This window comes from Aphanomyces invadans, assembly GCF_000520115.1.
Source record: "Aphanomyces invadans strain NJM9701 unplaced genomic scaffold supercont1.8, whole genome shotgun sequence".
Lineage (NCBI taxonomy): Eukaryota > Oomycota > Saprolegniomycetes > Saprolegniales > Verrucalvaceae > Aphanomyces > Aphanomyces invadans.
In genome coordinates this window covers 754,766-782,740 of record NW_008580153.1, presented here as the reverse complement: position 1 = coordinate 782,740, position 27,975 = coordinate 754,766, and the positions used below count along the sequence as shown (strand labels likewise).

General features: G+C 50.7%; 7 protein-coding genes across 18 annotated transcripts; 3 read left to right on the top strand and 4 right to left on the bottom strand.

Annotated features, from left to right (window-relative positions):
- Positions 1 to 75: 75 nt before the first annotated feature.
- On the top strand, positions 76 to 2,675 carry H310_04971 (hypothetical protein). Of its 11 annotated transcripts, none has more exons than XM_008869559.1 (11): positions 76 to 430; positions 479 to 597; positions 679 to 788; positions 845 to 1,093; positions 1,143 to 1,336; positions 1,413 to 1,687; positions 1,742 to 1,852; positions 1,902 to 1,980; positions 2,112 to 2,268; positions 2,326 to 2,440; positions 2,485 to 2,675. In XM_008869559.1, exons 2-11 carry the CDS (start codon positions 516 to 518, stop codon positions 2,562 to 2,564), a joined length of 1,452 nt encoding a protein of 483 aa, XP_008867781.1. In that variant the 5' UTR covers positions 76 to 430; positions 479 to 515; the 3' UTR covers positions 2,565 to 2,675. The 11 variants fall into 11 exon arrangements, with proteins under 11 accessions (XP_008867781.1, XP_008867778.1, XP_008867775.1 ...); XM_008869556.1 differs by having other exon boundaries at positions 1,902 to 2,067; XM_008869553.1 differs by having other exon boundaries at positions 479 to 623.
- Positions 2,676 to 4,712: 2,037 nt separating this feature from the next.
- On the top strand, positions 4,713 to 5,923 carry H310_04970 (hypothetical protein; the record flags this gene model as incomplete). The annotated part of the gene is made up of 7 exons (XM_008869550.1): positions 4,713 to 4,801; positions 4,850 to 4,885; positions 4,931 to 4,988; positions 5,040 to 5,120; positions 5,175 to 5,221; positions 5,268 to 5,566; positions 5,637 to 5,923. 7 exons carry the CDS (start codon positions 4,713 to 4,715, stop codon positions 5,714 to 5,716), a joined length of 690 nt encoding a protein of 229 aa, XP_008867772.1. The 3' UTR covers positions 5,717 to 5,923.
- H310_04969 (dTDP-glucose 4,6-dehydratase) lies at positions 5,916 to 7,179 on the bottom strand. Its single transcript, XM_008869549.1, has 2 exons — positions 7,049 to 7,179; positions 5,916 to 7,001 (listed from the first exon to the last, which is right to left on the bottom strand). The coding sequence occupies exon 2, from the start codon at positions 6,796 to 6,798 to the stop codon at positions 6,094 to 6,096; it is 705 nt and encodes a 234-aa protein (XP_008867771.1). The 5' UTR covers positions 6,799 to 7,001; positions 7,049 to 7,179; the 3' UTR covers positions 5,916 to 6,093.
- Positions 7,180 to 7,408: 229 nt separating this feature from the next.
- Positions 7,409 to 21,210, bottom strand: H310_04968. 2 transcript variants are annotated; one of them, XM_008869547.1, is made up of 20 exons: positions 20,737 to 21,210; positions 20,584 to 20,694; positions 20,444 to 20,536; positions 17,577 to 20,396; positions 17,245 to 17,526; positions 16,478 to 17,190; positions 15,444 to 16,427; positions 14,498 to 15,395; positions 14,227 to 14,449; positions 13,583 to 14,164; positions 12,833 to 13,525; positions 12,365 to 12,787; positions 11,803 to 12,310; positions 10,389 to 11,748; positions 10,044 to 10,329; positions 9,746 to 9,993; positions 9,406 to 9,694; positions 9,154 to 9,349; positions 8,786 to 9,108; positions 7,409 to 8,739 (listed from the first exon to the last, which is right to left on the bottom strand). In XM_008869547.1, exons 1-20 carry the CDS (start codon positions 21,145 to 21,147, stop codon positions 7,613 to 7,615), a joined length of 12,570 nt encoding a protein of 4,189 aa, XP_008867769.1. In that variant the 5' UTR covers positions 21,148 to 21,210; the 3' UTR covers positions 7,409 to 7,612. The 2 variants fall into 2 exon arrangements, with proteins under 2 accessions (XP_008867769.1, XP_008867770.1); XM_008869548.1 differs by having other exon boundaries at positions 8,786 to 9,349.
- Positions 21,211 to 21,478: 268 nt separating this feature from the next.
- H310_04967 (hypothetical protein) lies at positions 21,479 to 25,595 on the bottom strand. Its single transcript, XM_008869546.1, has 18 exons — positions 25,141 to 25,595; positions 24,748 to 25,089; positions 24,622 to 24,701; positions 24,510 to 24,573; positions 24,256 to 24,462; positions 24,164 to 24,205; positions 23,933 to 24,115; positions 23,627 to 23,881; positions 23,400 to 23,583; positions 23,194 to 23,348; positions 22,981 to 23,145; positions 22,875 to 22,930; positions 22,672 to 22,827; positions 22,308 to 22,626; positions 22,150 to 22,260; positions 22,005 to 22,094; positions 21,862 to 21,948; positions 21,479 to 21,805 (listed from the first exon to the last, which is right to left on the bottom strand). The coding sequence occupies exons 1-18, from the start codon at positions 25,579 to 25,581 to the stop codon at positions 21,584 to 21,586; spliced, it is 3,159 nt and encodes a 1,052-aa protein (XP_008867768.1). The 5' UTR covers positions 25,582 to 25,595; the 3' UTR covers positions 21,479 to 21,583.
- Positions 25,596 to 25,697: 102 nt separating this feature from the next.
- H310_04965 (alkylated DNA repair protein AlkB) lies at positions 25,698 to 27,495 on the bottom strand. The gene is made up of 4 exons (XM_008869544.1): positions 27,136 to 27,495; positions 26,761 to 27,091; positions 26,616 to 26,708; positions 25,698 to 26,569 (listed from the first exon to the last, which is right to left on the bottom strand). The coding sequence occupies exons 1-4, from the start codon at positions 27,475 to 27,477 to the stop codon at positions 26,373 to 26,375; spliced, it is 963 nt and encodes a 320-aa protein (XP_008867766.1). The 5' UTR covers positions 27,478 to 27,495; the 3' UTR covers positions 25,698 to 26,372.
- H310_04966 (hypothetical protein) lies at positions 25,703 to 26,356 on the top strand (the record flags this gene model as incomplete). Its single annotated transcript, XM_008869545.1, has 2 exons — positions 25,703 to 25,903; positions 26,063 to 26,356. 2 exons carry the CDS (start codon positions 25,703 to 25,705, stop codon positions 26,354 to 26,356), a joined length of 495 nt encoding a protein of 164 aa, XP_008867767.1.
- Positions 27,496 to 27,975: the final 480 nt, after the last annotated feature.

Below are 27,975 nucleotides of genomic sequence, written 5' to 3'. Positions count from 1 at the left end.
CGGTGTAGCTACAGACAGTACCTGGACTCAAAGGATAAAAACTCGAGCAATGCGGCGCCTGCACTACCTAGAAACGAACACGCCACTGCAGCGTTAACCTCGCGAAAGCACAACGCACGCCTTCCACAAGGTTGACGAGTGACCGATTTCTTGAGGCGTGCAGCATATCCGAGCGGTTAGATTGTGTAACTGTAAGTGGCACGACTCGTGCCTCGACTCGTTCGTCATGGGGGCCACGTTGTCGTCGCATGGCCTCGCCGACGAACATCTTCGGCCCCTTGTGACCGAGTACACGACCCAGTCGCTCAAGACTGTTGAGGAATGCTGGAAAATCTACGTGGACGAAGCCAACTCGAGTCGCGCATTGACCCAAAACGAGTTTGACGAAGTGTTTGGGATGCTGCTGCAAGACACTGTTCCCCACTATGCGGTACAACACGCCTCGATGCCGTCGCAACCACTTTGGCATGTTCGGTAGCTGTTTGAGACGGTGGTCCATGGCAAAACGGGCGTGAATGGATTCGAAGTCCTCGTCGCAATTTGCCTCGCCCTGCGCAACGTCGACATCAAACGCAAGCTGTTCTTTATCTTTCGCATGTATGTGTGCCCAAACCACGAAAACTGTAAAGTGCCTGCGAATCGCCCGCTCTTGTCACATGGAGCTCCTCCCCTCTCTAGTCATCGAGACCAGTGCAAGGCTGGTCATCTACAAGGACTGCGTCGGCGCTGTCACAAGGATGCTGCGCCTGTCGGAGCCCCCGTCAACGGAAGTTACAAGCGCCATGGAGGTACGTCCCGTTTGAGACGCCATCGCGACAGTCTCGACCGCCCAACTCGACTGTAGGGCGCCCTTCGAGCGCAGGACGACTCGAAGCAGTTTGTCACGCTCAAGGAAGCGATTGAATTCTCTCTCACGCACCCGTTTGTGTGTTCGTTCTTGGAAGAGCTCCAAGCTCTCTTCACGGGGCTGGTCACAGTGGACAAGGCCTTGACGTTCTTTTCGAATGCAGAGCTGCTGCTCGACGACGATATTGCCGCGAGTGGCGTCGCTGCCGAGAGTTTTCACGACCCGTCCGTTCTTTGGGCGACCAAAGTAAGTTGTCCCAGTCTCATCACATGGGACTCGATCACGTGCCGTGTAGATTCGAGACGTAGGGGGCCAAACATGGTACAACCACGACGTGGTGCACATGCCCGACGATTTGCAGTGTTTTCTCGCGCTGAAAGAGCTTCAGCTTCGAAAACAACCCATGGCCCTTGTCTACGAACGCAATCGGTTGAATAAAACGGGTGATCGCGTGTATTGCGGCCTTCTCGATTTTGAAACGATTGTCAGGTGCGCTCCCCTTGCCATGGTCGTTCGCGACCGTACATCTCTCCATGCTGCGCGCCACCGACGATTTCTTTTGTAGGTGTTTGCTGGAAGTCTTGCCCGCCCTCGACGTCACATGCAAATCCACGGGCTCGTACATGGTCAACATGTCCAAAGCACCAGACATCGAGTTGGTCAAAATGGAGGCCGAAATTGCCGATGCCGGGCGAAAATTTGCTTCGATGCCACTGCGCGACGTTCTCCTCCTAGCACGCAAAAGCAACGAGTTTGTGGGCGACGGGACGCCCCCTCACGGCCTTCGCATGGCGTACGGGGACGACGTTCTGTTCAACCTCGTTCATCGCTTTGCCATGTGTACGCTTCCTCGCTTGTTCTCCGTCTGGATCCCGACTCGTTTCGATATGCCAGACGAATTTTTCGTTCCGATCGCCCACAGTCCCAAGCATCCAAGCCCCATCGTCGGCGTGTTGAGTCCATTTGACGTGGTCCGATTCATGCTCGAAGATCTGACGATGCTGAGTAAGATGCTCAAGTCGACGACCTGTGGGACTTGACGTGGATATGCCAGACGGAAAGCAAAACTGGTCAGTGGCCAACGTGGGCTGCATCTTCAAACCGCTCAGCATGCACCGGGCAACCGCGAGCATGTACGAAGCGTTTTCCATGCTGCAAGCGCGGCACATGTCTGGCATGCTGCTTGTCAATGATAACGACGAGGGCTATTCAACGTTTGCGTATGGCTCGTTGCACGCGTCGTTCGGTCCTGATGCGGTCGCAGATGGCAGGATATTGTCGAGCTTGTCGAGAGCTGGCCTTCCAAACTCCACTTTGTGGCCACCGTGGATTTTCCTGTGACCTTACCCGCCGAGATCACCCCCACCGTGAGCCTCCCCCATTTTAGCAACCTCGTCTTTCCCATCGTTCATGTGTTGAAGGTGCGTCTGGGACAGTATGATAAGAAGGTGGGTTGACGCACTCGTTGACTGTCACAGACCAAGCCCCCCACGACCATCCATTCCAACACGTCCGTCGCAAAAGCGCTTCAAACGTTTTACACGCAGCGCCTCACTCGATTGTACGTTGTGGACGACGGACAGCCACACATCGGTTCGTACACTACTATTCTGGATGGATCGGACGCCTATTTGTAGGAGTCGTGAGGTTGGTGGATATGATGCGGCTTCTCCTCCAAGAGCAAAAGCACACGAGGCAGCAAGACCCTCCTGTTTAATGGAAGCGGGCGAGTCGACAGCTCTCGTGTTTCAAAACACCCAATGCAATTAGCACAATATAGATTCGTTTACACGTCGAACTGGTCGCCAGGGAGTACGCGACGCATAGGCGAATGGACGCATCCATCAAGTTGCAACACTCGCGGGCCGCACGTCACCAGCCACGACCATCAACTCGTTGGGTTTTGTCGACGCGGGACGAGCCTTGCGTCGAGAGTCCACGATGCATCGTCGAATACTGGCCGTCAACCGTGTCCAGTGCCGAGATCAACATCGACTAAATACTGGCTTCCTCGGATGACTGGACGTCATGAAGGATATCTCATGCGCGATACATTCGTTCCGATCACGGACGCCATCTTGTAGCCCATCGTGAATTCGCGGCTCGTACCAAAGTCCAAGAGTGTGAAATCGTTCACAAAGAAGTCCTTCGCCTTGAAGTCTCGGGCATGCATTGGAGCCAGCAGGTACACAATGAACAGACGCTGCAGTGTCCACTAAACGTGGACACTGTCATGTCGTGTGAAACGAGCGAGTCTCGATAGATGTAGTGATAACATTTTATAGCTTCACGTCCACACGTGCGAAAACAAAGCAGTCGATGATCTTGTGGTGTCGATCGCTCTCGACCACTGCCCAGACATCACCATGAACTTGTTCAGGAGCGACACGAGGCGGATGTAATTGTGGCACGACGCATTCGTGTTGGTGGTCAAAAGCACGGTTCGGATAAATGGCTTCGTCGCCGATCCCTTCGCAAATACGTTCCGAGAGCTCACGAAAGGACGCATGTTCGCGTGGAAGGCTGTGAAGGTGGCGTGCCAGAGATGCCTCGGCCGCGACTACACGAGAGGCGGCATGTAGCGCAAAGAGGGTTGCATGCGCTTGAGGGAGGCCAGAATAATGTCACTGTCGTGTTCACCAGCGAAGGATGCCTACATTGGGATGACGCATCGATCGCACATTGATGAGGAAGTACGGCAGGCGCAGCCACGCGATTTTGGACAGCAAATTGTTCGTTACGTCCGACGCGCGGCGACCGATGGTGCAATCAGGATGGGGAAGCACAAATGATCTCGTTGTCCGACCACCAACAATGACGGCGGAAACTGCTTTTCCGTTTGTTTGACAAGTGGGCCTACGTCTGCGCGGTTAGCGGAGCATGATCTACAACACGCAGCATGAACAGCGTCGATATGCCTGTCGTCGGCATGTTCGCGCCATGATATCATGTATGTCCGCGGAACTTGGCATTATGGTGAGGGTAGCAGAGCGCGTTGGTCGCAGCCTCCATCGTTCGGCTTGAAGCATCTGGGCCTCCTCGCAAGTTTGCCTGACTTCTGCTCGGACAATTCACGGACATGGCACCCTTGCCAATGGACAGCTAGTTGCCATATTCTGTCACAGCACGTGCGCCTGAAACCTTCATCACATTGCATGGTCTAGATTGTGAAGAGCGGCCATCCGCACTTCTCTCCCATCGCGCACCCAGGTGGCCCGACGGAAGCGACGAGCCGCTCTAGGTGCTAGCGCACACACAGAGGCCCAATGTGCGGCAGCCCGTCCTTATGCTAGACAGGGCAAGCCCAGTCGTCTGGCCTCATGACAGTTTAACTTGCACTGGTGATGTTGAATTCATAAAAAGCCTGGTTGCAGGGGGGAAGCCACCACCCTCCGCGTGGTGGCTTGGTCGTCCTGAAGCCTGTCAGCGGTCTCCTTGCTTCCTGACCGACCGGCGCTGAGCGTCGGTGACATTGAAATCTCGACATGCGCCAACGTGTTGGGGTAAGGACGTTTTATGTCGTAGCGATCGGACGACCTGGCTTGGCTGTTTCACTTGTTTCATGGTGGAGGCGGCCTGGACAGAGTAAGCGCGCGAACAACGCGGCGGGACTGGCCGCACCACGTCGATGTACGAAGCAGTCAACAGGTGCAGCATGCCATCGACGACCGGGCGAGCGCTTGCGTGTTTCGATCATGGAAACGACAGAATAGAACGTCATGACCAGCCAACACACGAAACCCGCCAATATCCCATCGAAACCACATTTCGAACAACGGAGCAAGGGTTGACGGCGGTGGAATTTGGAAGGATAAGTGCAAGGGTGCGACCGACTGCTTGGTCGTCGCGGCTGGAGATGGCGGCAATGGATCGATGGACCTTCGAATGCTGCAACGACAAGCAGCTCCTGCGACTCTCGTGGGTTGGCACGTTCACGATGCTCATTATATGCACGTACGCCGGCGAATGCGACGAAGTTCTGCCACTAACGTGGTTGAGTAGGTGGAGAACTCCGCTCGCGTACCCCTACAAGCTTTTGTAAGGCAAGGATTACACATACACCTCTAACTCGACCTTGTACAGCGCTTACTTCACACACGAATCATTTCGAGCAGCTACAGCAACACTCACTTGTGGACAGGTTCCTTCCCCCCCTTCCTTCTGCCCTTTGTCACGCACGCCTTTTGAATAGGTTGACGCGATTGACATTCACCCTGAAGAAGGGTCGGAAACGTCGTTCCATTGCGGCATTTCCTTCCTGGTTCACGTCGCTGTACGTTGAGTGCCGTCACCGTGAACAGCCCTTGGCGTCGCTCACTTGCTCTAGGGATACTTGGGGTCCCTCTGTCTCGGCTGTTTGTTTATTGCGTCCAGGTGCGGCGTTTTCCCACTGTCATCCTTAGTATTCTCGTGCTTGTAGCGCCACCGACACCCCCCGACTCGTCTGCGGAGGTGCTGTTGTGCTGCAATTGGTGGCGTTCACAGCGTTCTCCAACACGCGCTACTTGCGCACTGTCCATGCATTATCGTTGGCAGCGGCGCTGGCAGCCGGCGTGGTCGCGTATGTTGTACACGTTTCAGAGGTAACCCACGTCGCGGCAATCACAGAAACGATTGGACCTTGTAGGTTGTCGAGCTATTTGTTCTCCTCGCAGGGGTTGTGCATGCCATGCTTTATATTGTGGATGCTTCATGCAACGGCGCGAGAATCCATCCCAGGTAACTCAGATGTCTCGCCAAACCGTGGCCAATCCTTCCCGAAAACGTGACTGTGGCATCATGCTCGTAGCGACTTTTCGCTCTGTCGAAAGACGTATGGGCTTCCCGTGGCGCTCGTGGGGGTTGTTTTTGCGTCCGTTTTGGTTTTAATTGCTGTGCTGCTGCAAGTGTCGGCGGTTGGCCTTCGCGGAGGACCACCCGTCTCGTCAGTTCACGACTTGACCACTCCGACAGCAGTCAGTCTCGTGGTATTTATGACTGTCGTTGCAGTAGCAGTCGCATCCAGCGCCGTGAAATGCTTTTGTACGTCCATATCCGTCGAGACCTATGTCATGGGAGGTTCTAGGTTGTTCAGCGAAATCTCAACCATATTTTAGTGTTTAGTTGGATTGCTCTGGCTTCGTCTGGTATGCATGTTGTATCGCCGCACGACCATCGCAGATCACATGGGAGACGTGATCCTTGCAGACACGAACGTTGGAGCGAATTTTCGCACTGGCAAAATTCGAGATAACACGTGCAATGGGTTACTCGTGTAGCAAACGGCAATGGCTGTACTGGTTATTGTAATATTGCACAAAGTTGCCGCCTTTTGCTTTTCGCCACCACGACTCGTTGTCGACATACCACTGAACGGTTTTCTTGATAGCGTCTTGGGGAGAGTGCGTCGGTCGCCATCCCAGCTGGCCCATCTTGGAGATATTCAATTGATAACACTGGTCGTGTCCCGGTCGATCCTGGACGTGTTGAATGAGGTGCCGCGGCTTTCCAAGGGTGTCGAGGATCAGCTCGGTCATTTCCAAATTCGTCGTTGGCTGGCCAGTCCCGACGTTATAAATTTCCCCTGCGGTGCCGTGATGGAGCACGATGTCGACCGCCTCGCAATGGTCCCACACGTATTGGTACTCGCGGCGCTGAAGGCCGTTGCCATACACTGGTAACGGCAGGCTGTCGATGGCATTGGTCGTAAACAGCGGGACAACTTTCTCAGGGTACTGAAAAGGTCCGATATTGTTGGACCCTCTTGTTATGGTCACGGGAAGACCAAATGTTGTAAAGTACGACATCACGAGGAGATCCGCGCTGGCCTTGGTGGCAGCGTACGGACTTCGCGGGTCGAGTGCATCGGCTTCGCCGCTCGGACGGTCGGTCAGAACCTGGCCATACACCTCATCGGTGCTAATCTGATGGAATCGCCGAAGGCTGTGCCGCCGTGCGCACTCCAATAACATGCACGTCCCGACCACGTTGGTTTGGACAAAGACCGCCGGGTCCAAAATCGACCTGTCGACGTGGGTTTCGGCGGCAAAATTGATGATAGTGTCAACACCATGGGTCACGATTGCAGTGTGCACAGCGTCGGCATCACAAATGTCACCACGAACAAATACATACCTTGGGTCTTCGCAGACCTCGTCCAAGTTGTCCGTGTTGCCTGCATACGTGAGCTTGTCAAACACAACGATGCTGTACGTGGGATACCGCTGGAGCATGTATCTGGTAAAGTTTGACCCCATGAACCCAGCTCCACCGGCAATCATAATGCAGCGCACATCGTTCAAAGTTGTGTCAGCAGTGCGCTCCATCGCGACGTTTTCTTCCGACCACGCAACGTGGCCAGTGCCAGCCAGCATTCTGATTGGTCAGTTTTCGAATGACAACAGGATTTTGACCGTCGTCGGTCCCGACGCTTCTTCGCCTCACCAACTTCTCCGACAGCCAACCCGTCATGGAACGATTCCAAAGGGACGAGTCAGATGTGTTGAAATCGAATTCGCCGTGGCGTGTGATCGACAAATGCATGCATACACATAACCCTTGCGCCAGCCTCCAACGATTCAACGACTGCGATGGCCCTCCGTTGGCTGACTTAATTCCTGCCTTGACGTGTACTCGTCTGTACCATTGACAGGGTGTGCTTAACAAGCAATGAGTCATGCCTGGCAACGTACACTCTAATGGATGCATGATGCACTCAACAAAATCCAGGCAATAGCGACAATGTGGCGCACTCGGATATTAATTAGTCTGGATTGCTTGTGCACCTCATCCTTCCTTGAACACCGCGAGGGTTTTCTTCAACGCATCGACGAGCTGGACGACCACGTACGCTTTGGTTTCTTTGCACCCGATGGAGAGCATCGTGGCTCCCGTTGCCGCGTAGAAACGCGTGCCTTTGGAATGGCGCATGCCCTTGCCGGCTGCATGTTGCAGCGCCGACATCCACATTTCGACTTCCTCGGGCTTTTCCGTGATCAGCGTCAGGTCCGCCACCATTTTCTCCGACAAGGACGGACCATCCACTTGCAGGACCGGTATCGTCTCGTTTTGCACGCCACATTGAATCTTCCACGACAGCGCCGAGTCTTTTGTGACCGCCACCCGACCAAGTGGCACCACCAACCGCAATGTCTTGCGAGGATACATTGCAAATACGTACAAACAGTTGCGACTCAAGACGCACCACCGCCGCCGCTTGGTCGTGCCCGAGACGGCGACGCGTAGTATGCTCGAAAATGACGTATCGGAAGGGTACACTTCTTGGACGTCGGCCAGGTCTGCATTCATGCGAAAGCTCTTCTTCATCGCATGATAAAATACATTCATCGTTTCCACCGCATGGGGAGTTTCGTGCTTCCACTCAGGTCGCCGGAGTGGGCCGGTGAAGATGCTGTTCACACCAACTCGCAAATGCAGCTGAATCGCGTCTTCTAGCACTTCAATCGAGTGAATCGAACGCAACGGAACCGACCACTCCAAGATCGCATCGTCCAGGATGCTGTCGCTGTCCAGTTGAATGTACAGCACACGCTTGTCAGTGATAATCACCCAGTGAGTTTGTCGGACTTTCAGCGACGCAGAGTGTGGAGACTGGTGTGTCGTAGCAGTTGCGACAGACGCCGCGTTGGGTGAGTAAATGTACTTCACGTCGACAGGGGACTCGTCGTCGTCGTCAAACACGTCGCAGCTCTCAAACGTGAGGGTCACTGGCCGACTCGACCCTTTGATCAGGGCAATCGTTTCACGGAACCCAATGTTTCGAACATTTACGTCGCCCAGTTGAATCAGGACATCGCCAGCCTGCAATAGCTTGGACGTGACGTCGCGGCTCGTAGTTTGCGCTTCTTGGATGGAAGATCGATCCAAGCAATTTTTGATGATGACTGCCTCGCCTTTGGCAAGAAATACTAAGATAAGGGTGATCGCAGGAAAACGTACCATAAAAGTCCGTTTCGAGCTCCAAACCCAGACTCTTTTTGGTAAACACAACGGTATACACGGCTCGCTTGCCACGCTCCACGTCATCTTGAGACGTCTCGTAGCGCTGCATTTTCATCACTTGACGATGCAGCGGCACCATCGATTGTCTCGCGCGCGCTTCTTCGGCCAATTCATGCACATGAACCATTTGGTCCAAGTGGGAATGATAAATGATCTTCTCGTCTGTCTCCGTTTTGCGAACAAGCATGTGTGCCACGACATCTTCTTCCCGGTAAAATTTGAGCTCGTTGAAACGACCAAACACTCGTGGAAGCCGCAGTCTAGACAAACTGTTAGCACACTTTTAAAGCAAAAACTTGGTGTACCCTCGACGGCCATGGTGCACCGATCTATTCCGAATGCCTTGGGTTGCCCGGGATGCGAAATCGAACACGCCCGCGACAGGTTTCATTGGTAAACCAAGCAAACCAGTCACTGTGCCTTTGAGAAAACCCATCGGACCGTTAGTTTGGGCTCCACGAAGCGGATTCATCACCACGCCAGTGACACCTTCGACCATACCTGCAAGCAATACACCCTGCGTCAAATAGCATCAGTCAATATTGACTGCGAGATACCAATCGTAAGCTCCTTGGATCCTTGAATAATTCCCTCCTTGAATCCATAAACATGCCGTCGTCGAGCTTTAGCGCGAATTTTTTGGTAATGGCCGTCCAAACTCATGGTCGCTAAGCCTTGCCCAAATGTCCCGGTCACCTTCGATGTTGCGTCCGACGTGCCATCGATGAAATTGGTCACAAAGCTCGTGGCGCCTTTGGCCAATCCTTTTCCAAAGCCCAACCCACTGCCAGCAATCCCAGTTCCAGCCCGTGCACCTTCAAACGGTTCGACAATCAAATCCCTCACCTAAAATAGCGTGAGTTTGAAATCTTGGCTGGGTTTCATCGTTTGACTGACCGCTGTGCCCAAATGATCTAGCAAGCCAGCTGGGTTTCCCAAAAAGTCAAACGACCCCAGCACTTTGTGCACTTGCTTCCACAGCTGACGTGTGTAGTATTTAGACACTCGTCGCGTGACGTCGCTGCTAGTGCCAAACGCATGCTCGACGACGAGGGCGTTTAATCGAATGGGGGCGTTATCCAAATCGGGCACATGCATGCTCAAACTTGGAATCCATGCGGCGACATTTTCCAAGTTGACTTCATCTACGGTCACGTGTATAAGCAGGCGCCTGAAGAAGAGGATGATTTTCCACCGTCTAGTAGCTGTTCGCTGTCCTTGAAGCGGTCTCCAATCACGTCGCTGCGGAACGTAATGTCCAATTCGACGGGATGGATGTTCAAGACAGCAAAGTACACCTTGCGCTCGGAAGATGACACTGTGTGCGTTTCAAGTAGTCTGGAACTGTTGAGGGGGTCGAGCTCTTCGCATTCTATTGCCAATTTGAAATCGTCCTGCACTTGACTTGTGTTTATAAACGGGGTGCTTTGAATGGTATCACTCAACTCTCGTCGATGAATGCCATTTTGATGCAGCAATACCTGCGTGTTCGCATACAGTAGACATTAGGACCCTGCATAAGTCAAGAATTCGAGAGTACCGCAGCAATGAAGTCTCGGATGAGCGACACAAGCTCTTCGTCCAGTTGAAGCAAAATCGGCGCAATATAGACGGAGCAGTACTCGAAATAGTCGGTCGATCCTTGCTCATTGCTCCATCCACAGCAAAAGTGAAACGCTGCTTGGTATTGGGGCGTCCCGCAGTCTCTGCACACTTGCTGTAACTCATCTGCAACTTCACGTTGCTTGGAGCACAGCAATGTTTGGAAAGTTGCTTCTGGGACTTGATTGTCGGCTTGAATGTCTTGCCATGTCACGCCAAAGCGCATCTTGTTTTCATTTCGGACAAACGTGAGTCCCACGCCCTGCAAGCTCATGTAAATCAATTCCATGGGTTTTTCGTTGACGCAACTGAGCCCAATGCTTGTGAGATTGACGCTCAAATGTACATTCTTGAGCCACTCGACCGCATTCTCGTTGGTGTCCGTGGGGGATTCTTCAATGCGACTGATTTGGCCCAGAGGCATCATTCCATATTCTTCATCTTCTTCGCCCCCTTCTGTAAACTCAAGCACTTTGGTCGGGCCGTCCGCCCGCACACGAGCGTACACGTAAGTTTTAGTCGTTGTCTTCGAATCCTGCTGACCATTGTCGACGTGGGCGTGGGAGTTATTTACCGTGTGGGCTTTGTGCATAGCATGGATGATGGCATCACGAATGCTGCGGCACCACACAGCTGCATCTTCGGGGGAGTCTGCCCGCAAGTGATACGTTTTGCCTGGGGTGCTGATCGAAAATTCGCGTGACGAAGGAGCGGCGGGAGTGGGTGTCAGCACGCGATACAACGTCCCACCACTTTCGAACTGAATGTTGTCGAAGTCAATGTCTGGAGGTGGATTCCACAGGCCCAGGACTCCATAGTACAGGAGTTGTTGGGCAATATCCAAGCTTGACGACACGTTACTGGCCAGTTGCTCGAGTAGCAAAAATTGCACCACATCCGTGCCAGAGGCGAGGAACAGCTGGGACGGCGACAATTCCGTCCCGTTTAATGTCAATGCTTGGAGCCACTGAGTAGCTTTCGTCACCATCATGTCAGACATGCGGATGAGGGTCCCAATCCACAAGAAGTATTCCTCGCAGTGTTGCGAGGAAGGAGCATCGGAGGGTTTCGCTTCTTCGCCAAAGAGAGTCTCTGTGATACTTTTCGCCATACTTTGCAACGGGTTCGCCACTTTGGTAAACTGAGTCTGCTTGTAGCGCTGCTTCGACCAGCCCTTCAAGTAAAGCACTGCACTTTCGTTTGCCAATTGATTCACTCCCAAATCAATGACACCACGCAATGCGTGATCATTTTCTGTCATGAAATAATACACCATGTGGTCATGTAGACGGAAGTACCTATATCACATAGTTCAAAGTCCTGTTCGGTTCTGAGATTGGTGGGCACAGTACCGCTTGCTCCAGTTGATCGCGTTGTCCTTCTTCAGCAACGCCCCTTGCACCGGACACCCGTCAAAGAGTGATGCTGGAAGCGACCGCGTGAGTTGGATACGTTTGTGTTTTTGCATCATGTCTAAGTTGTACTCCTTCGTGTCCACAACGGCATTGCTCACATCCAGCGCCAAAGACGATGACACTTGCATGAAGCGCACGTCCAGGTATCGTTCCAGTACCAGGGTTTGATTTCCGTCGGCCGAAATTACTTGACGGCCCTCATGGTTGTCCCATGAATATGGGACCGAGCTGCGAGGTTGCACTTCGTCCCACACGTCTTTGTTCCAGTGCGTCTGGTGGAATTGAAGACGGAACGACGTAAAGTTGTCGATCCGGTACGGCGGCCATCGCTTGCTTTCGTCTCGAAATACGCAAACAATTGACCCGCCAACCATGTCAAGTTGGGCTTGCAAGATGTAAATGCTGTGCACGTTGGACTTGCCCCGCAGTTTGAGATATATCGAGCCTAGTGATCGTCAGACATTCAGTCACCAAAGTTTCGGACTCTTATTGGGTGTACCAAGGGAATGAATTGTGAATGGTCCTGACCAGTCCATTTCACCTTCAGCAAACGTAACTTCAATTCGCTTCTTTTGCTCGTCTGCTTTGTCCCAGTGAAATGGTTTCATGTCGTTGACATGCAACGTCATGACGATGTGGCAGTTGTGCTGTCGGTACCATAGCGGGTGAGACGTTTGATTAATCAGGACGTAGCGCGGCACGATGGTTGTCACAATTGTTTCACTGAATGCTCCCGGTCCGTACGAACTCCACAACGCAAGTTCAATTTGTTTGCTCGGGTTCAGCCGTGATTGCTCGTTTTCTTCGACCAACGTCAGCAGTTGCGCGACGCCAGAGTTGCCAAGCGCGTTCCTATGAATACGAACTGCATCTGACCACCCTGATTTGAACGTTTTCACTCTCAGAGAATCCCACGAGGACCCTATTCCAGTGTGAAACGAGTTGAAAATATTTTCAAGTCACTTACCCGATTTGGATCCAAAATTGATTGCTTCGGCCCACTCGACTGGAATGTTTTGAGCAGGTTGGCGGTGCTGCAAGAGAGATCGAGGGGTTGTGTGGTGGATACTGGCCGTGCTGCTTTCATCGTAAAGTCGGATAGTGTTGAATATGCTGCGGTGGCACAAGTGAACTCCAAATTTCTTGCCTAGTACTTGAATAGGGCTAAGCTTGTCCGTCAAGACAGACCCGAACCAACGCTCGGCCTCAGGTCGTCCAGCACTTCGCAGCGACACAAACCGTGGCAAGAGGAGTTCCACCAAGATGTAGTCATCCGGCGCCATGATAAATCCTCCAAGGTTTGCTACCTTTTTAACAATCTCCATGACTGTCGTGCTTGGAAGGACCGAGACCTCCACGGACGTAAACCGGTTCGTTGGAAGGTACACGGTGAGGTTGTACGCGGTGTCTCCATGTGACTGAAGCGATTTGCGCATTTGTTGGCGTGGCGTCGTCAAAACTGTTCCCCACATGTTATCGGATTCGGCGTGGTTCTCAATAAAGTGTTTCGTTGCGAGTGTGATGGACATCTCAACTTGACCTGCCGACACGGCTTCAGCAGGGCCCTTTTTTGACGAAGATTTCTTCTTCACGAGTTCGTGCCATTGAAATCCGGCATACACATCGCGGTTTGACATGACTTCAGACAACGGAAGTGTCACTGCATAACATCAGTTTATACGCAGTTATTACAAGCAAAGTTGCAGGTATGACGTACCGATGCCTAACAAAGATTCAGAGCCATACCATACAGATCGGACTTCGACCACAATACGGGCAAACTGGAGCTGATACGTTCCAAGCTCTTCCGGAAAGGGAAGGTACATGGTGTTGTTCATCTTGAATTTCGGGTTTTGGCCCCCACCGATGTGCGCTCTGGTCATTGCAAAACAAAATAGACTGTCGACCAGGTCTTCGTTCTTCGTTTGCTTCGGGATAAAGAGCGACGCACGGATGTACGGGTTTTGCGTACCAACGAATTTGTGTGAATTGATCAAGTTCCGGGCTTCCTTGACGACGACGTAGATGGCCACGGGAACAATTGACGCGGACTTTTCAAACAAATGAAAGTCTTCTGGCACTGCCATGGGTGACGTTAACGTCGTCTGCCGCCGAACAAAGCATGTGCTGGCCAGCGAGGCTGGCCGGTTGTGGACAAATGTTAACGCAGTTTCCAAGGATTTCCGGCTCAAGGCATCACAGTATTCCAATGGCATGCCCGCGTGATTTACAATCCACAGCGGACTGTACACAATAACATCTCGATCTCGTCGCTTTAACTTCAATTGCAGTTCTGGGACTTGACCTGCATGATGTCATGATGTTTGAGCACTCAGCAAAAACAATGGAGGAATAGTTTACCTTGGGCGTTCTTGTAATTCGCCGCATCAGGAAAGGTTCTCCCTGTGATTCGAATGCTTAGAATTGATTCCTTGTATGGAAGTGGGCAATGCTTCGGATGCACCATCGTCACTGGTTCGCTCCAGTTGTAATTTTCCAGGCGATATGACACAAAAATTTCTTCGTGCAGATTGATCTGGAACAGCGGAAGGATGGCCCCTACCCCCAAAATGCCTTCTGCAACCTAGGCAAGCAATAACTAAACCTTTTGATGACCAAAACCCGTACATACGAGCTGCAAAGATTGCTCCAAAATGCGGTACGCAACTGGGCACGCCAGTCTGTTGTGCAGCGTTAGGCAAGGCTTTAGAGTCAATACGTGTGCAAAGTGCTCCAACTTCATGCCTTGGACGTGCTTGGCTTGCTTTGCTTCCTCCAACACATCGACAACCGGTTGAGACTTTGCAAGGGTGCTGCTCTCCTCGTCTTCTAGTTTTAACAGTGCTTCGAAAACATCAATGTCGTCTTCTTCTGAGTCCGCTGCCACTGTCGTTGACCCACGACGCAAGGTAGTCGCACTGGAATCGACAGCTGTGTTGATCAACGCAAACGCTTCCACATCAAACACACAATGCCACGGGGGCAGTTCGCGCACAACCATTCCAGGCAACAGTTGCATGGCCATGACGGCCGATGTCGAATCGTTCGGTTTGTGCTTGCATATACAAGTTCCCGTCCGAATGAAGCGCTTCCGTTGAGTGTCGAAGCTTAACTGAGACGACTTGATATCCATATCAAACTCTCCAAACGTGGACGCAAGTGGCGCGTAGTCAGTATCGAGGGACGGACGAACACTCAACCGCGCTTCAGGGTGGATGAGATGGAGGGGGACGTAAGACGTCGACTCGCGGTCGACAATCCACTCTTCGATCATGCCGGGTGGAGCATATCCCCATACGATCAACGGCAACGATGTTTCGTTTGCAATGAGCACCTGCGAGTGAATGTGGATCAGCTTACTCCCATCTTCTTGTAAGCTAATCTCGGCAGCAATGACTGGGCATGGAACGTTTTCATCGGGCGGAGCGGTGGCGTCGTCCTTGAGTTTTAAGCAGATCGAGATATGGCCCACAACATCCACTGTCACTGGGTGGGCGCTCATCCACATGGACCCAGTTACCCAAATGAATCTACGCATGCAATCACATTGAGAAACAATTTTGGTGGAGGTAGCGTACAAAGAATGTTGCGCCGTGAGCGAGTTTTTCTGGTACAGCAACGCATCTAGCTCACTGGCCTTGTCGAATGAGCGCAGATGGGTTACTTTGTCACGGCAATCTATGGGAACGACTTGAGAATGCTCGACGGTGTCTTGGATAAACGTTTGGCCGTGTGCAAAACTAAACTTGACGCTGGTCCCGAGACTGTTCTTCAGCCAAAATGGCGTCGTGACCTTGGCACCACTGGCGACAATGTCGTCAGTCAAGAGCAAGTTGTCCATGAACAAGATTGGGGTCATCGCCGGTGTCAAGTTGAAGTTGAATGCAAACGGAAAGTTCAGCTGCATCGTGAGGGATTTGGACAGCACAATGTCGCTCTGAATCTTAAATGGTTCGATGAGCGGTTCCCATCGATAAATGCTGTTATTGAAGTAGTTGCAGCGAAAAATGCCGCCCACAATCATAACGGCGTCGCCGGTGTTTTCGTATTCGCATCCAATTTCAGACATGACCACGTCCAGGATCGGGACGCCGAGGCTGTTGTTCACCATGACGACGCGAAGCCCTCCAATGTCGGCCAAGAATTTATCGCTCAGAACACGAGGTGTTTCGACAACAGTGGTGAGTTCGGGGCCGCACACACTGTTCGCTTTGGTGTTGGCGTAGTTGTGGCCAATGTTCGCGAGCAGCAAAAAATCCTGCACGGACAAGCGGGCTTCCACAGGAATGGCGTGAATGTTGCTTTGCTCTGCATACAGGGAAAGGGCGTATCGTTGAGTCGCTTGAAGCGACGGCTCGAGCACGTACTCCATCAAGTGCATGTACTGAAACGTAAAAGAGTTCATGAGGGGAAAGTCCACATCCACTGCCAAGTCCGGCAAGGTGGAAAAGTAGAGGCCGCGAGGCTGCATTGCCAAGTCAAACTTGGTTGAGCTAGTCTTGTCAGGAGCGCTTTGAGACCACGTGTAGTCGAGTTTGATCTCCGACATGAGAACGAGTGCGCTACGAATCAAAAATGCACACTTAGGTGAAAAAAATTGGAGTTCGCTTACCGCGTGTCCACCTTAGCAAAGTTCTCCAAGAGATAGAAGCAGCAAGCTTTGTCGAAAATCACAGCAACTTCCATGATTTCCCACTCAACCACTGGGCCAGCGACAAACACGGTTTCATCCTTGTCCTCGGCCATCCAAAAGGGCCATGTGAAAAAGCTCGAGAGAATTTGCAGCGACTTGGGCAAGATCACAATGTGCGAATGGCCCACTTGAACAGTATATTTTGAGTCGGTGTAGGTCGATGTGGACGCCAAGCGGACCTGGGGAACGTCACGAATCGATTGGGTTGGTTTGATGTAGTCTTGGATTAGTTCGTGCACGTCCGAGACGTTGAGCGACATAACGGACACATCAATGTCGAGCTCGTCGCTCGTCTTCATAGCGACCTGAATACTGAGCTGTTCGAGGTCCATCTTGGTTGACGTCTCAGGAGTAGAATAGGTTTTGTGCAAGGTGAGGCTGGCATCCAAGACATCAATTGTCACACGGAGCCAATCCACGTTGCATACCGCACTGTCGTCGTGGAATCCACCGCAAGATGCACATCGCGACCACAGGTTTTCACTTACAATGTTGTTGGCTTCTTTGAAATTTTCGTAGATCATGCCGATAATTGTACCATACTGGTACTCAAGCAATTCAAGGCTCCATTCATTGAACCGAATGCCGATATTTTGGACCGAGTACGCTACGTTTGCGTCGTGCAGTATATTCTAGGCAGCACGAATAAGGGCCACTTTGAAAACATCCTGCAGTAGTTTGATTACCTGAAAATCAATAGTGCACTCTGCCATCGCCTGTTGAAATATGGGGTGTTTCGTGTCGAACCCTCCCGAAACAGGATCGACTGTCCACCCGCTGAGCCCGATCAACTCAAAAGATAGCCATGGGGTTGCCGAGAATGTCACGTCTTCGTCGGCTGCATCGTGAAACGCTGCATCTTCAGCGCCAAACAGAGATCCTGCTGTGTACTCAGGTATTTTCGCAACAGAATTCTGGATGAGGTCGAGAGAACGGCTGCGATATCGACCCACGACTTTGACTTCGTCCTAAAAACCATATCTTATCGTACGCGGGATGTCAACATCATGTACTGTACCTCTGATACTTTTGTCGCTTCAATTTCTGATTCAATAAACTTGAGGTGATCGTGCAACTCCTCCAAGTGCTCATCGACAGATTCCAACTTGGCCTTCAATATTGAGCACGCTTGCTCTGCTTGAAGAAGCGATTCGACTCGACCCCCACCATGCATAAAACGCTGCGATTCCCTCGTCGCTGTCTTGTAATCGGCGTGAAGCCTTGCCTGGGTCACGAGAAGCTTAGCCCGTTGATTTTTCACAATCCGTCGCAGGTGTCTCAACTCCAGTCGTCGCAGTTCTTGGCGCCGTGAGACAGTCTCCACGAAAATATCGTCCACTCCTTCATCGATAAACAATCCACTTCTCAGGAATTCTGTCGCTTCTGGGGAAGATTGAAACTTGGCGCTACTGCTACGCAAGACAACTGATTCATTTGAGCAAGAGTTTCGAGGCAGTGACAACGAAAGGTCGTGGGCAACAACTTCCCATCGAATCTCAGGGTACTCTTCGTTAGTCGGCGATGCCGGTATAGATTTGGTGTACTCCGCATACACACTTGCCACCTCGATGGAGCTGAGCGGCTCGTACAGCGCATAGTACAAGTGGTGTCGACAGAAGTAATCCAATTGTTTGTGCACTCGTAGCAAATACGTCATGGCGACGGCGTCTAACCGGACCTGGGTCAAGAATTTCGGTCCATTTGAGTCTTGAGTCCAAGCCAATCTGAAATCGACATGCTGCATATTGTCATCGCGCGTTCCAGACACAATAGCACGGTGGCACAACTCCACTCCAGTAGAGGTATGAGCACAATCGTTCAACTGGAGGTTCTTCAAAGTGCCGCGTACGTCAGAGGTGACTTCGCAGGCTGAACCATACCCCTGACTCGTGAACGTAGCAAAAGAGGTTTTCCACGAAGCAAGATGTAACATCTTGTCGGCGCAAATGTTGCATCGGTGGACGTCTCCAACGTCTTCGTGGTACACGTCCAAAACGAAGCCTTGACCGAGCCACACACTGGACTCAGACAAGCATTGAGTGATATCCCGTGGTACAAATGAAGTGCTCCGTTCTCTTCGGGGGTTTGTCGGTGAAGTGATTCCACTCGACAGTGACACGTGCAACTTCCCTTTTGTAATCCACTGCATAGCAGACTTGATGAAGTTGTCCGATATGGAACATTGGATTCGTTCCGGTACGGCGATGTGAAAAAGGTTGGCGTCCTTGTCGTTCAGATTCAACGTGTTTGAAAACTCAAATGCTGAACGCGGACAACTGGCCTGATCGATCGTGAGCCCCTCGTGCAGTGACAGCACTTGAATGTGCGGATTGCGCAAGTCCGACACTGTGAGCGCACCAATTGACGTCGTCGTCATAGTGACTCTTGTGCACGATGTACTTGTGTATGCCACATCTTTCACGACAACTTCTCCCCATGGTCTAAGGGACAGCACGACATCAGGCACTGTCACTTCCATTGCTAGCCAGCATAATTGAGGCGCGTTGGGTGTTGTCGACAGAGTTGAAGGCGTTTCTTGGGGGAGTGAAACTCCAAGTAATCGACTGGCCATTCCACTGAGAGCCATCATGTGCACGTACTCCGTCTCGTTTACGCTCAGATGTATGGATGGCAGCTTTGCTATGAAAGAGTAGAGCGAGTACTCGTCCATATTCTTCGAAAAGCGTAAACCAAATCCGTTCGAGTTGGACGATCGAATGGTCGGAACCGACTGTACGTTGGAAAACATGTGGTTGCAGCGGCACGCTCCGTCCGTCTTCAGGTGGCTCCGTCTAATGAGCGTTGCCGAGATGTATTCAAGGGAAAGCATCGTGCTTTGGCTCGAGAATACGTCAAATGTCGTCACAGCCATCGTCGTGGTCATGTCCGTGTCTGAGGAATTGGTTTGAAACGAAAGCGAATCCACTTGTGCTCCCAAAAAAAACGACGGCGTGACGTTGACAGTGGCCTTCAATGAGTTCAGTCGAATGTCAAACACAACCAGAGACTCTGTCTCGTTTGTGGTCGATTGATTTTGCGCTACAGTTGGCTGTTGCTGGTCCCACGTCTCGTACCATTCCCAGAGAGGTGACGCTAATACACCCCACTCGGTGACACACTTGTCGCTCAGTTTAATCGTCAGCGCATTGTCCATCCAGCACGTCACACGCGTAGGTGCCCCAACACGGAGACTTTCCAATTCGGGCAGCGTGCATGAAAATTGAATGCATGGGGTAGAGTCCACAACGCGGTGCTGTACGATAAAGTCTTGGCGTTCGTCGTCAATTTCTTGTACCAGAATAGAGCAAATCCCCACTTGAATCTCTGTCTCCACACACGTTTGTCGCCATTGAAATTGAACGCCATCAACAAAGCTGGACCAGTGAAGGTTGGCAACAGCATCTCGGGGAATCACTGATATCTCGAGGGGAGTTTCCAGAGCCATCCGAACGCTCAGACTTGGGGGGGCGATGGCGTCTTCAAACACGTCGTCTTCGTCATCGTCGCTGTAGGATGTCTTGCCGTTGGACGAATCGTCGATGCAATCTGAGAGCAACCACTGCTTCGCATACGTTAGCACCAAAGCAAACCCTTGGACTTTGCTCGGGGTAAGCTTGGAAAATTGACCGTACTGGTCAAACGGGGCCTTCACTTCACCCAAAATCGCACTCAAGACGTCGATGTGAGCATATTCGATATGCACTGGCAAATGATTTGCCGTAGCCGTCGATTTTGCACACGATTTGCAGGATAGTGCTGACGTTGTCTTCGAGGAAAAGCCCAGTTGAACGTCGACGTCCGGCACAGTGGCACTCGCGCTTTGGTATGACAGTGTCACCTACACAGTTGTCTCATTTGAGAAACGAGTTTGTGATTCCACTGCACCTTGATGTCGCTGGACCAGTTATGCAGAAAGTAGTACCGGGACATATCTGAATACAAGACGACGTACGACGAAATGCCGTAAATTTGCAGCCGCTAGGATGACGGTTAACACAAGCAGCGCAAAGCTCAGGTCATCGAACCTTGCGTGAGACATTCCCGCCTTGATTTGGGTCGACAAACGTCGGTACCCAATCTCCTCCAACGTTTTGAAGCTCGACGCGATCAATCGAGCACACGGCGTACCCTGCAGCCTAATGTCCAGTGTGACTTTCATTGCGGCTGGGAATACTCACCTTGTCTCGGACTTCGTCATTGCATTCGTATTGGATTACAATGTCGTCGAGTTCAATTTGAACATTCCCCACGATGCATGCAAGCAGCTTCGACAAGTATGTTTTGTCCTGTTCGTCTGTTGCTGCGGGAGCGGCAGTCTGCTGTGTCGTTCCGTCTGGTGGTTCAGAGTTTGCATGTGCATAGATTCGAATGTGTTGGGCCTTTATCACCACCGGTTGGCTCCACAGTGATCGCCAGGGCACTTGAATCTGAAGTTCGCCAACATCGCCCCGTCCGTACCCGAGTTTCAATTGGATGTTCTTGAAGGTGAGGTCGCCGTCCCAAATGCTCAGGTTCAGTTGTGATGAATCTAGCGTAAGGAATTTTCCCAGCAAGCGCTGGAGCATCAACGCAAGGGCTTGCTGGATCATCTTGTCTTGCTTTCCTGTAGAGTGCGGCCCTCGTCAATCTTGAGCTCCTCTGTTCGTTCTGTTTTGTCCAATCTGGTGTGGTTTTTGAATATCTAGCCAATCAAGTTCGATCATTCCAAACAGCACGAGAAACTCAAGTGTCACATGAGTGAGAGTCAATGCCCATTGGCTAAAAATCTCTGGATTTGTTCATTCCAAACTTTTTACTGCATTCACCCCATTAAAAACTAAACCGTTGGAATCATCAACTCTCGAAGGGCGAATTCGCGCTGTTGTTCGTGCCCAGTGCGCTTACGAGTGATGACAGAGTGCGGATGTGTGCATTAATCTTGTCAAGAGCAAGCGCAGCAAGCGGGAACTTTAACGTACGTTAGACATGTGGCATTCGAAGACTCTGAACTCCCAGCCAAACGGGATTACAGGCCAATGTGCAAGCTTAGAGGAACTTCTGACGTTTGCCCACAAAGTCGTCGGTGTTCCATGACGTCTGGTCGATGTTGTACGGTCCGTTGAGAATAATCAACACCTTCGTGTCGGGATGGTAATCAAGGCCAGTGATTAGCTTGGGGGTGATCAGGAAATACTGAGGCAGTCGACTTCCACACGATGATTTGGTGATGCGGGAGAACACCTTTCGTTCGTTGTGAATGTCCATGCCCTGGTCACACAAAAATTTAACGCAATGTTCAAATAAGGAACTAATTTTCGCCGTACTTGGTTGATTTCGTCGACCACGCGAAAAGGGCAATTTGTCAAATTCTGTAGCGCCATCAAGTACATAATTGTCCCCACGGATTTTTCCTACAAATAGGTGCATCGGCAACAGTTACTAACACTTTAACACTTGCAAAGCGTACCCCCCCTGACTGCTCTTCGGCTGTCATGTTCGTGAGCTTGCCTGTCATCCGAAATTGTGCTCGTCGTTCAATGCCCCATTTTGAAATATCCTGAATGGTCACACAGAAATTAGACCGCCTACAATCGACACAAAAGTAATCGTACCCCATCTTCGTTCAAGTGGATTTCGCCCACACATCCAATGTCTTTAAAGTATTGTGCAAACGATATGTTGATCTTGCTCACAACCTCTGTCAGCTTAGCGTACCACGGATTCTTCAAGTTCACCTCAGTTTTTCAAGGAATACAAAAATCACTACTACCTTGATGGCATTGATACGGTCCTGAAGCGTCGCGAAATTTGACTCCATGCGATCCAACTTGACTTCTTCGTCTTCAATTTCCTTTTGCACTTGTTCATAAGTATCCAAGACACGCAAGTCTCCACGGAAGTGGGCAAGGGCCGCCGTGATGTTGTCGATTTGGGCGTTCAGTTCCACTGCAGTATCTGGTAGCGTGTCGAAGTTTGTTTCGTTCTGTGCACGGGGTGCTGCCCGCTCAGCGCGTTCCTTTAGTAGCACGGCGTGCTTTCCATCCTGAACCAGCGTTTGCTTTACTTGTTCGTAGTCGTCCTTCAATTGTCTAACGCAGCATCCTAAAAACTAAATCCACTGGGTTGCCTCGTACTGGAGTTCTGCTTCATTTTCACTCAGGTAACGGTGAGTGATAGCTACACGTTGCTCTGTCGTGGTGCTGTTCAAGTTGCACACCACTTCATTCGGTCGAACTCCCTTCAGCAACTGCATGAGCATTTCGCGGCTACCCAACAGCTGTTTGACATGCCTACTCTCGTGTTAGAAACAAACGCAGGTACGCATCCAAGTCGTTACTTCGTCATCACATTGATTAATTTTCGATTGAAAGCCTCTTCAATATCCGACACATCCTACCACAACAATACAATCAAGTAATATTGATTCAGTTGACGCGCCCTACCTTAGTCGCGTCGGCTTCCAACGCTCGAATCTTTTTTCGGCGATCACTTATGAATTCCATCAATTTCTGACGGCTGCGGAGTTGTTCTCGAAGTTCGACCTGGCGACTATTTGCTGTGTGTTTTGACTCGAGCAAAAACTGTTCACGAGCTTTCACGGAGTTAATCTGTATGTTCGACACATCAGTGCGTCATTTCATGCCATAGATCTTTACCTTTTCTTGACAGGCGTGGATTTCAATTTGTTTGGTTTGTTTCTCCTGCAGTAATCTCTCACGATGTGCTTGATGATCTGACGACACGGCCAAGAACCGTGAGTCTCGAATGTCGTTCGACCTTGTTGTTGTGGTTTTGTTGCCGTACTTGGACACTACTCGCAACAATCGGTTTCGATTAAATGCAAATATCCTCAACGAGCTACCTGAAGCCACGTATTTCTTGGATGGTGTAAGCAACGCTGCTTTCTCGTTCATCGCGGTTAATTGAGAAAACACGTCAACCCCTCGATTAATCAAGTCTTCTGTCAACTGCGTCCCAACAAGCATCGTGTGAACACCACCGTGATCGCGAAGGATTTGATGAATGACTTCAGGCGCTCTGATAAGCTATTGATGACGGTGTGACGAGACTTTGTCGGAATTTGTTTACCTCGTCCAGGTAGCACGTTATGCCAAGTTCATCTTGAAGAGTCTGGAATTGACTGGGCGAATATGGTCGTTGAAATGCCTTGATGCGACCTTCGTCAAGCTGCAGCACGTTCACTCCGAGACGCTGACTTCCTTCGTTCAGCGCACTCAGCATCGTGTCATAATCCTCCCGGCACTCGACCACGAACGACGTCAGGACGTAATTCTGCAGCGTGTCCTCAAGGAACTTTGCTTGGAGCTTGTCATTAACGTGGATCTAATCACACCGGCGTCAAGGGCTAATGCATAAAATATGGAGAGTCCAAACCTCAAGTGCAATGGGGCCCCACACTTTGCGCTGAAACCTGGACGTGTTTTGCTGCACCCAATCGTACGCACGCATGCAGTCTCGGTCTTGGCTGGCCAAGATCCTTTGGCGTTGCAACTTTTCATTATCTAGCTTCGCGAGTCGGTCGTTGATTCGATGCAAGTCACTTGTAAGGCGATCATGCTATCGATATGTGTCAAGAATTCATCATAGCATACATTTCTCGACCACCTCTCGCTTGACGTTATCCCGCGAGCTTGTAAGGTCAAATATCTGCCGAAAGACGTCTGTCAAAGGTACTCTTATGGAACTCGGGCACGTACTTCGGTGTTGATTGCCTCGAACTTTTGCTGCAGATTCACCATTTCTTCGCGGAGTCCAGCGTCATCAGGCAATTGCGACAATTCCTCACGCAGCTGTTCTTCTTTGAGTCGTTCACGATCGAGGCGTTGCTTCATTAGGCGTTGATTCTCGTGCAACGACTGAATTTCTGCTTGGGTTGCCGTCTCGTCAAGTTCTGCTCGTTCGATCTGTATCAACAATTCGTCAATTACTCTAGGTCCACGCAATTAATTACCTGCTGTTTGATTGTTCCCAAGGAATTGATGACACGATCTTTTTCGTCAGCGACGTCTTTTTTGCTGCTCATAATTCAAATCAATGTCCACTGATTTTTGGGGCGAGGTTACCTCGCTCGAATCTTTCTGACAGCCCCCCTTTCTTGTTCCAAAACAAGTTTTAATGGTTCCAGTTGAGCATTCTTTGCAGCCTAATACACAGGCATGTGAGATTACCAAGGTCGAAGGGCAACATACCTCTAGTCGTTTCTTTAACTTGGCTTTTCGACGCCGGAGCTTGTCAACCCTGCTCCGCTGTTCTTCGTACTCCACCCACATCAATTTGTTTTTGAGGTTTGCCAATTCAATACGTCGAGCTTCCTGCTCTCGAATACGCTCGACATCTCGTTGACGCTGCAAGTTTTCGGATCGCATTGTCTCCAATCGTGCCCTGGCTGCAACCAAGTCGTGACTGCTGGTGCTGTTCTCCTTTTCCATCTTTAAAATTTCTTCTTGTTGGCCAGCCAACTCTCCATTTCCGATCGCTGCTTGGGTTGCCTTCAAGAGTTGCGTTGGGGTCATACGCGAAAAGTCGCCAACCTAACACAGATGCTCCATGGAATCCAATTGACGTGGACTGACTTTACGAACTTTGTCTTGTGGAAGAAACTGGCACAAGTTATCAATTTGAATCTTGGCCTTGGAAAGTACTTCCTTGACTTTGTTTAGCGTCGATTCCTTGTTGTCGATGTGCCATGTTGACCTGTTGTCGCGAAAGATGTTGCGGCGGATCACAACGTTCTTTCTCGCAAAGTACAACTCTATTTCAGTGAACCCTGATTCTTTTTCGTGTTGAACGAAGTCGCCCATCTTGTCGGCGCGCCCAAGAACCTTTGTCGACCCACCAAGTCCGACACAGAGTGCACAAACAATCGAGGATTTTCCCGTGCCATTGGGGCCAATCACGAGGTTCAATCGAGGTCCAGGGAAGAGTTCGGCATCCGCGTACGTCAGAAAGTTATGGAGTCGGATGCGGTAGATGGAGCCGTCGACGTACTCTTGGTTGCGACTTGGCGCCATTTCACCCATCATAAGTCTTGGCGCAGGTGGGAAAATTTGTACTCACTTTAGTATTACTAGAGAATCTTTTAGTGTTACTAGCAAGTGTGTGCAATATGATTGGATGGATTTCAAATTTTGGTTTTCCCAACACATGGAGCTCCAAGTCAAGTCAAAGGTCGACGACATGGAGCGGCAGGTGGAGGAGCGATGCAAGCGGCTTAAAACTCTCATGGATGGATACGTGGAAGAATTGAAGAATCAATTCATTCGGGATACCATTCCAATTCCCGAGAAAATTCGATCCATGCCCATCGACTCCTTTCTCCTCGAATATAAGGGGGACTTGTCGTCGGTATTACCCAAAGCTCGTCAAGCACGAACAAAATCAAGGCAATTGTCGACATTATCACTCTTCACACCGTCCAAGGATGGTTCTGGAGGAAGCTTGGAAACTCCATCACGACGACGAAGCCTTCGACTTCAAACTCCCTCGACAATTCGACGTCGTAAGTTCGGCGAGCAAACGTTTTCCAGTAATGGATCTCCCATTGAAGCCGACCCATTGCCCATTTCATCAGCAACAAAAGGAAAGCTATTTGTAATGATGGACGAAACCAACGCGACCCACATGAATATTGTTATCAAAGACAAAACGACCAATGCCGAATCTGTTGTCGACATCACCAACGGCAAAGACCTCTTGCGCCTGACACAAAACAGCGACAAAGAGCAAGCGAGGCTTGCTTTGAAGAAAATGCAAGCTTATCTCGACAATGTTTTGGAGCACCTTGACGGGGTGCCTTAAACAAAGTAATGGCTTGTTACTCATCTTCAATCTTTTGTTTTTTCTGGCCTCTGTTGTCTGAATCGCTTGTGGCGGCATGTGGAAACACTTGTCGGACGTTAATGTTGAGTCGGTTTGCCCGCAAGAACGTGGCGACAGCTGGTGTCGCAGGAGAACGCTGCTCCGAGAGTGGAAAGGCATCCAGGTGGAGCACGGGAAGAATTTTGGCAATGCCTATATCAATCAAAGTCACTTTCAGACGTCCTGACGAAGCCAGTACCATGAAAACATAAGCGTGAGTTGCCGCCCATGATCACGACGTCTCCACTTCGAACGAGCAGCTCCAGAGGCGCAATCTCCTTCGACAAACCGCCTAAAATCATTTCTTGACAAGACTGTACAGCACATGCAGAGAGCACAGGTACCCTTCAGAAAGATGGCGCTACATCCTATGGATAGCGAGACAACGGGATGGTCAAACGTGACTTCGACGTCGTCTTGATGTCCACCCATTGTAGATGTCGGTTTGTAATAGTTGACAAGGGCGGCTTCAGACAGTAACTCAAACCCGACGGCACTTGCAAATTTCGTTCCAAGAGTTCCTAGCTCTTCGGGAATGGGAGAGCCCGCTTGGTCAGGATACGCTCGCTGAGTCCAGTCGTAATGATACCCCAGTGCAGCCCAGTGAAGGCTCTGCATGGGGTCTTTCGTTTTCGCATTGGCGCAATTCAGCGACTTTTGCCAAATCTGTTCGACCTGCGTAGAATCGAGTGAGAAAGCGATCGCTTTGAAACTCTGACCTGCTGGTTCAATTGATGCAGATTTGTCGTGTGTGGTGGCTCGGCGTACTCGGTCAAGCACTTGACAGCGAGCATTCTCTGGGTGTCGTGGTCTAGTGCGTCTGGAATCACATAAAAGCCTTCATGTGTCTTGTCGGTGCCGTTATGCGAGCAAAAGGAATAGACAGGCCGATGCCGTCCTGGGTCCACTTCAATCATGTCAATCTGTCTTGCTCCATGCGCACTCGAAGCCTCTAGGTCTATCAAGTCAGATGACCAATGCGGCACTCGTTCTTCCCATGCTTCTCCTCGCGCCACCTTGAAGCTTTTCCATTTTTTCTCTGCCGCTTTGTAGGCATTCATCACTCCGACGTAAATTTGACCATTCAAGAGCACCCAGTTCACCGGATTTTTACGTCAAGTAGTAGTACTATAACAACTTTTCTCAACTCAAAGGGGAGACAACAGACGTGGGTAAACACAGTCAGAACTCCAACCTCGCACATCCCTGTGGAATGGAATCCCCATCGCTGGGCTCTTTTGGACTCTTTCCGCATTAGTGAGGGGCAGGCAGCCATATCGCGGCACTGTTGTTTACAGATAACATGCAGGGCATTATACTGTACAAATCCAACAAAACATGCATCCAGTGACTTCTTATATTTTAGCCAATTGAGGACCTCCAATGGCATCTGATCAAAATCTATTGGCTATAATTGCAGTTGTAACACTTTCATTGACAGTGTACGAATTTACTACTCACGAGAACAAAAAATACACCCTCTGGCCAGTAAAAAAATAGAGCGGGCAGGGACATAGAGCGGTTATGGACTTGTTGGATTGGACTAATAATTAAATAGT